The following is a 5,716-nucleotide window of genomic DNA, read 5'->3' as shown; positions in this document are numbered from 1 at the left end:
TATAGAAACATGAGTTTAATTAGTTGATTTATTAGTGAACAAGGAAAAATATTATCAAGATGCGTGAATAGATTGACCTTGAAACAACAATGATTAATTACTCTTGCTATAAAACAAGCTAGTATTTTATCTTTGTTACCTTTTCTCAATAATGAGAAATAATTTGAAAGAACCAAATCAACCGCTAGAACTACTGGTTTTAAAGCCCGAAATAAATAGTCTTACTTTTTCTTTACTTGAATCATAATTACTCAAATCTAGATTCACTCAAATCTAGATTTGAGTATCATGTCGTAAGAAACAAATGAATCGGGAAAAAAGAAATCTATTTTTATTGAATTAAACGTGTTCATTCATTTTGACTGCTTTAGTATATTTTCTCATACTAATTTCTAACTCGTCTGGTAAAAGAAACGTCCATTTATTCTCAGGCGAGCCTGGGGAGTTTTTAAAGACTCAGGTAAAGACTTCGATAAAGACTCCGGTAAAGACTTCGGGTTGACTTTGTTCAAAATCATATAAAGACAATTTCTATTTGATTTAGCTATTTGTGCAAGTATTTTACAGTTAAGAAGCAACCGTCTATTGTACAGATTATGTATTAATTTACTACAACTATGAAAGACTCCCCCTTTGTGAATTGCTGTGTTTATCTGAGTGATCCACAAACGACGAAAATCTCTCTTTTTCCTACCCCTATCCCGATGAGCCAAAACTAAAGGTCTTATTTTTTGTTGAGTAATAGTTCTAGTAATACTTGAATGAGACCCTTGAAAGCTTGATGCAAATAAAATAATTTTTGTTCTACGTCTTCGAGCTATATATACCCATTTAATTCTGGTCATTGAATAAATGAAACTTTGACGAATAACTAATTGATTACCTTTCTTTCAGTTATTCTTTCCCCCCTCCTAGTCTATTAATAAAAAAATGGATTTTTCCAATGTATAAAATAAAAATTCCAATGGCTTTGGCTACTCTAACCTTCTCGACCACGATTTTGTTATTCCTTTTAGGTATTTCACTGTGAAATAAGAAAGAAATAAGAAATTGTATTTTAGTAGGTATCAAAAATATAGTAAATAAAAGAAATAGTGGGTTCCTTCATTTCTATGGTTACTTCTTAAATGGTGAGGTCTTCTCTATACACCGGAGCCTTTTCTTTATACTTTATTTTAATATATATTTAATCAACTAACTGATGTTATTGGGAACTTGTATAGTTCACATGCTTTGGCTCTACCCATGAATTATACATTAATAGGTCTTTCACAATTAGATCTACCTATACAGTAACTGTATTTAATTATGAAAGTTTGCTGGGTAGCTGACCCTCTTAGTCCATTCTTGCCAGATTGGGAGCCTAATAAATTTTTATGTTTTATACTTTTAAAATAAGATTTCCTCCACTTAATGGATAACCATTTGTTACCAATGGAGAATTTCTTATCATCTTAAATTCAGATGATTGGATTTACACCAACGGAAACCATAAACTTCATAATAATAGAGGGATATGATAGAGTTTTTTTTAATAATGAATGGAGTTCCTTTTTTCATCCTATCCCATTCACCGATACTGATCATTGATACGGTAAAAGTTGTTTTCTTTATTTTGTGCCAGCTCATGATCTAAATGAGTCACACATACACCCTAGTACATATTCCTCGACGGTGAGGGCACCCCCGAAGAGCGGGGGATTTCGTGACATTTCTGATTTGCTCTCTTGTATTTCTAATAAGTTGTTTAATAGTTGGCATGCTGAATCGTATACATAATATAATGGGCTGGTTTAGATTGATCATAACGGAATGATGATGAATTACTTCTATTTAATAGAATATTCAATTTAATAGAATATTCGATTCGAAGATAAAATCGCAAATTTATGATTTGTGCGAAATCCATGTTATTTTCATTGAACCGCTACAAGATCCACAATTCCATAAGCTTGACCTTATGTTGCTGACATAAAAACATATCTTTCCATATCTCCAGATAGAACCCAGAAGGGTTTGCCCGTTCGTTGTACATAAACCCCTGTGACGGTTTCACGCAGTTTCAGCAGTTCCTTCGCTTCCACGACATATTCGGTTACTTGTGCCATATAAAAACCACTAGCAGGTTGACGCATCATTATCCTGATGATATAATAAAATAAAAGCTTCTCCTATCTCGCATGATAAAGCAAAGATAAAAGAAAGATAAAAAATAGAAAAAAGACATAATTGAACAATCGTACAGGCATATTTTGTGCATAAGGCTCTAAAAGAAAATTGACCCCCCTCCTTTCTATTGAAGAAAGAGAAAAATAGAATCTGGCAGACTCTAATGGGTAAATAATAAAATTTCCAACCTTCCTTTCGGAGGAGTTATCAAACATTAATGGGTAAATAATCAAATTGTCATCCTTCCTTTTGGAGGAGTTAAAAAATACTATGATGGCTCTATTGCTTTATATGTTTCTTTTTTCTATTTTTTTGTATGTGATTCAATAATCCCAAAGTTTCTTTTTAATTCGATCAAAGAAGGAAAAAATCTTTTTTTTCGTACTCTTTCATAACATAAATATTGTTAAGAGCTCTACGGTATGAAAACCAAAAAGTTTATGACGCTAAACTGAACTCCCGATCGATAAGAGAAAATTGGAAATACCCCTTATCTCATATTACTCTCTCGATACAGAATCTATTATTTAACAAAAAATACAAAAATTTCTCATATCGAATTTGAAGTCCCATGCTATTATTACTTAGTATTCATATAGCGAAGGCATAGTCTTTTTTTTTCTCTCAAAGAAAAACCTCATTGGCGCCAAGTGTGAGGGAATGCTAGACGTTTGGTAATTTCTCCTCCGACCAGGATAAAAGATCCCATTGAAGCGGCTAATACCATGCATACTGTATTGACATCTGGTCGCACAAATTGCATAGTATCATAAATAGCCACCCCAGGTATTACCCAGCCCTCAGAAGAGTTTATAAACAAATATAGCTCTTTGGTCTCATCCTCGATACTGAGATATACCATAAGACCAATAATTTGATTCGAAATCTCTCTAGTAATACCTTGGCCTAAAAAAAGTAATCTTTCTTTATAAATTTTGTTGATTAGGGTAAAATTGTATTCCTTAGGAATCGTACATGCACCTTTTGATACATACGGTTAAAAAAATTGTGAATCAATGTATAGATTCCAGTCCTCTTTCTTTTTTTATAGAAAGTTTCTTTCTTACATCTAACGAAAGGGTTTTCCTTTGATTTTTAAATAAAGAGGAGTTTTGACTCCTTTTTTATATTTCTAGTTTCAATTTTCCAGTATAAAATTAGAAGTTATAAGAAAGGGTCATTAAACTTATCGAATTAACTTCTCCTTGATGTATTCTTTCATCGAGATTTAATCCAAAGCACGATGGTATTTTCTTGTTCTCGAATCGGTTTGTTTCATGTTTTTAGGTTTATGATCTACTTCGGGTAAAGATCCACCCGCTTTGGATTTGTACATATAGGACAAATGCTCCCATTACCATTTCTTTTTGTATTTCTTTTATTTTTAATTCATTTTATACAAGTATTTATTAGAGTTGAGATAACTTTTCTTGACAATTAGGATCTCTTTACAAAGAAAAAAATATGAATAATAATTACAGATATCTTACCAATCCAATTGGGTTTTTCCTAAACGGAGCTTGGATACTTTATTTTTTTAGTCCAACCAATCCAACCATAAATTATTCTAATTAACAATAGTAATATGAATCCCCTAAAAAATGACCCTAATTGCACTTCACGCTCCAAATTTTTGATGATTCAATTTATCGTTTTATCGTTCTTGGGCGAAACGGGGGATATCTCAATCGGGGAGAGAACGGGGAAATACCATATGACCCAATATATCTGACAAATCACACTATATGTCAACCCAAAGTGGATTTTCCTCTTTAGGACCTCGGAAGGGAACTTTCAAAACACCAATAGGCATTAAATGAAAGTAAGAACTAAATACTATATTTCACTTTGAGGTAGAAACGTAACATTTTTTCTATTGTCTTTAGAATATTCATATTGGTTCTTATCGTATTTATTTTATCCATATATTCTAAAAATTCATAAAGAAAGAAAGAATGAATAAACTCAAATTATTACGAATAGGTCTTTCTAATGAGAAATAGGTATGGACTCATTCGCTCATAGAAAATGAGATCAACTCCCCCATTTGTATTGGTACTTATCGAGTATAGAATAAATCTGCTTCTCTTTGTTCCTACAAACAAAATTGTTCCATTATTGCCACCAGAATAGAACACCCTTGATTCAGAAATAATCGACTGAACAAGAGTGGTCCATAGAATAGTCATATTATAGTCTTTTCCAATGTAATAAAGTTACGTAGTGTCCATTTATCTTTGATATAATGGGTATTTCCATGGGTTTTCCTTGGTATCGTGTTCATACCATTATATTGAATGATCCCAGTCGGTTGCTTTCTGTTCATATAATGTATACAATTCTAGTTGCTGGTTGGGCTGGTTTGATGGCTCTATATATATTAGTGGTTTTTTATCCTTCTGATCCTGTTCTTGATCCAATGTGGAGAAAGGGTATGTTTGTTATATCCTTCATGACTTATTTAGTAATAACTAATTCATGGGGAGGTTGGAGTATCACAGGGGGGACTGTAACAAATTCGGGTATTTGGAGTTATGAAGGTGTAGAGGGAGCACATATTGTGTTTTTTGGCTTATGCTTTTTGGAAGCTATCTGTCATTAGGTGTGTTGGGATCTAGAAATATTTTGTAATGAACGTATAGGAAAACCCTCTTTGGATTTGCCAAAGATCTTTGGAATTTATTTATTTCTCTCAGGGGTAGCTTGTTTTGGTTTTGGTGCATTTCATGTAACAGGCTTGTATAGTCCCGGAATATAGGTGTCCAATCCTCATGGACTAACAAGGAAAGTACAACCTGTAAATCCAGTGTAGGGCATGGAAGGTTTTGATCCTTTTGGTCCAGGAGGAATAGCCTCTCATCATATTATAAAAGAAATATTGGGCATATTAGTGGGCCTATTCCATCTTAGCGTCCGTCCACCACAACGTTTATACAAAGGATTGCGTATGCGAAATATTAAAACCATCCTTTCCAGTAGTATTATTGCTTTCTTTTTTGCAGCTTTTGTTATTTCTGGAACTATGTGGTATGGTTCGGGAACTACCCTGATTGAATTATTTAGGCCCACTCATTATCAATGGGATCAGGGGTACTTCCAGCAAGAAATATATCGAAGAGTTAGTGCTGGCCTAGCAGAAAATCAAAGTTTATCAGAAGCCTAGTCTAAAATTCCTAAAAAAATTAGCTTTTTATGATTACATTGTCAATAATCCAGCAAAAAGAGGATTATCCAGAGCAGGTTCAATGGATAACGGGGATAGAATAGTCGCTGGATGGTTAGGACACCCTATCTTTTGAGATAAAGAAGGGCGTGAACTTTTTATACGTCGTATGCCTACTATGTTTGAAATATTTCTGGTTGTTTTAGTATATGGCAATGGAATTGTTAGGGCCAATGTTCCTTTTAGAAGGGTAGAATGAAAATATAGTGCTGAAAAAGTAGGTGTAACTACTGAGTTCTACGGCATTGAACTCAATGGTGTCAGTTATAGTGATCCTGTTATTTTGAAAAAATATGCTAGACGTGCTCAATTGGGTGAAATTTT

General features: G+C 33.3%; 1 protein-coding gene across 1 annotated transcript; it reads right to left on the bottom strand.

Moving 5' to 3' along the window:
• Positions 1 to 1,958: 1,958 nt before the first annotated feature.
• On the bottom strand, positions 1,959 to 3,982 carry LOC124897864 (ATP-dependent Clp protease proteolytic subunit-like). The gene is made up of 3 exons (XM_047411461.1): positions 3,912 to 3,982; positions 2,816 to 3,110; positions 1,959 to 2,147 (listed from the first exon to the last, which is right to left on the bottom strand). Exons 1-3 carry the CDS (start codon positions 3,980 to 3,982, stop codon positions 1,959 to 1,961), a joined length of 555 nt encoding a protein of 184 aa, XP_047267417.1.
• Positions 3,983 to 5,716: the final 1,734 nt, after the last annotated feature.

The sequence above is a fragment of the Capsicum annuum genome, chromosome 4 (genome assembly GCF_002878395.1).
Source record: "Capsicum annuum cultivar UCD-10X-F1 chromosome 4, UCD10Xv1.1, whole genome shotgun sequence".
Classification (NCBI taxonomy): domain Eukaryota; kingdom Viridiplantae; phylum Streptophyta; class Magnoliopsida; order Solanales; family Solanaceae; genus Capsicum; species Capsicum annuum.
This window is presented reverse-complemented; position numbering and strand designations above follow the sequence as displayed.

Coding starts and splice junctions, on each gene's coding strand:
- LOC124897864 (XM_047411461.1), bottom strand. CDS start 3,982: ATGCCTATTGGTGTTTTGAAAGTTCCCTTCCGAGGTCCTAAAGAGGAA. Junction 3,111..3,911: donor CCACTTTGGGTTGACATATA/GTGTGATTTGTC, acceptor TTTTACCCTAAT/CAACAAAATTTATAAAGAAA. Junction 2,148..2,815: donor TAGCATTCCCTCACACTTGG/CGCCAATGAGGT, acceptor TTTTATTATATC/ATCAGGATAATGATGCGTCA.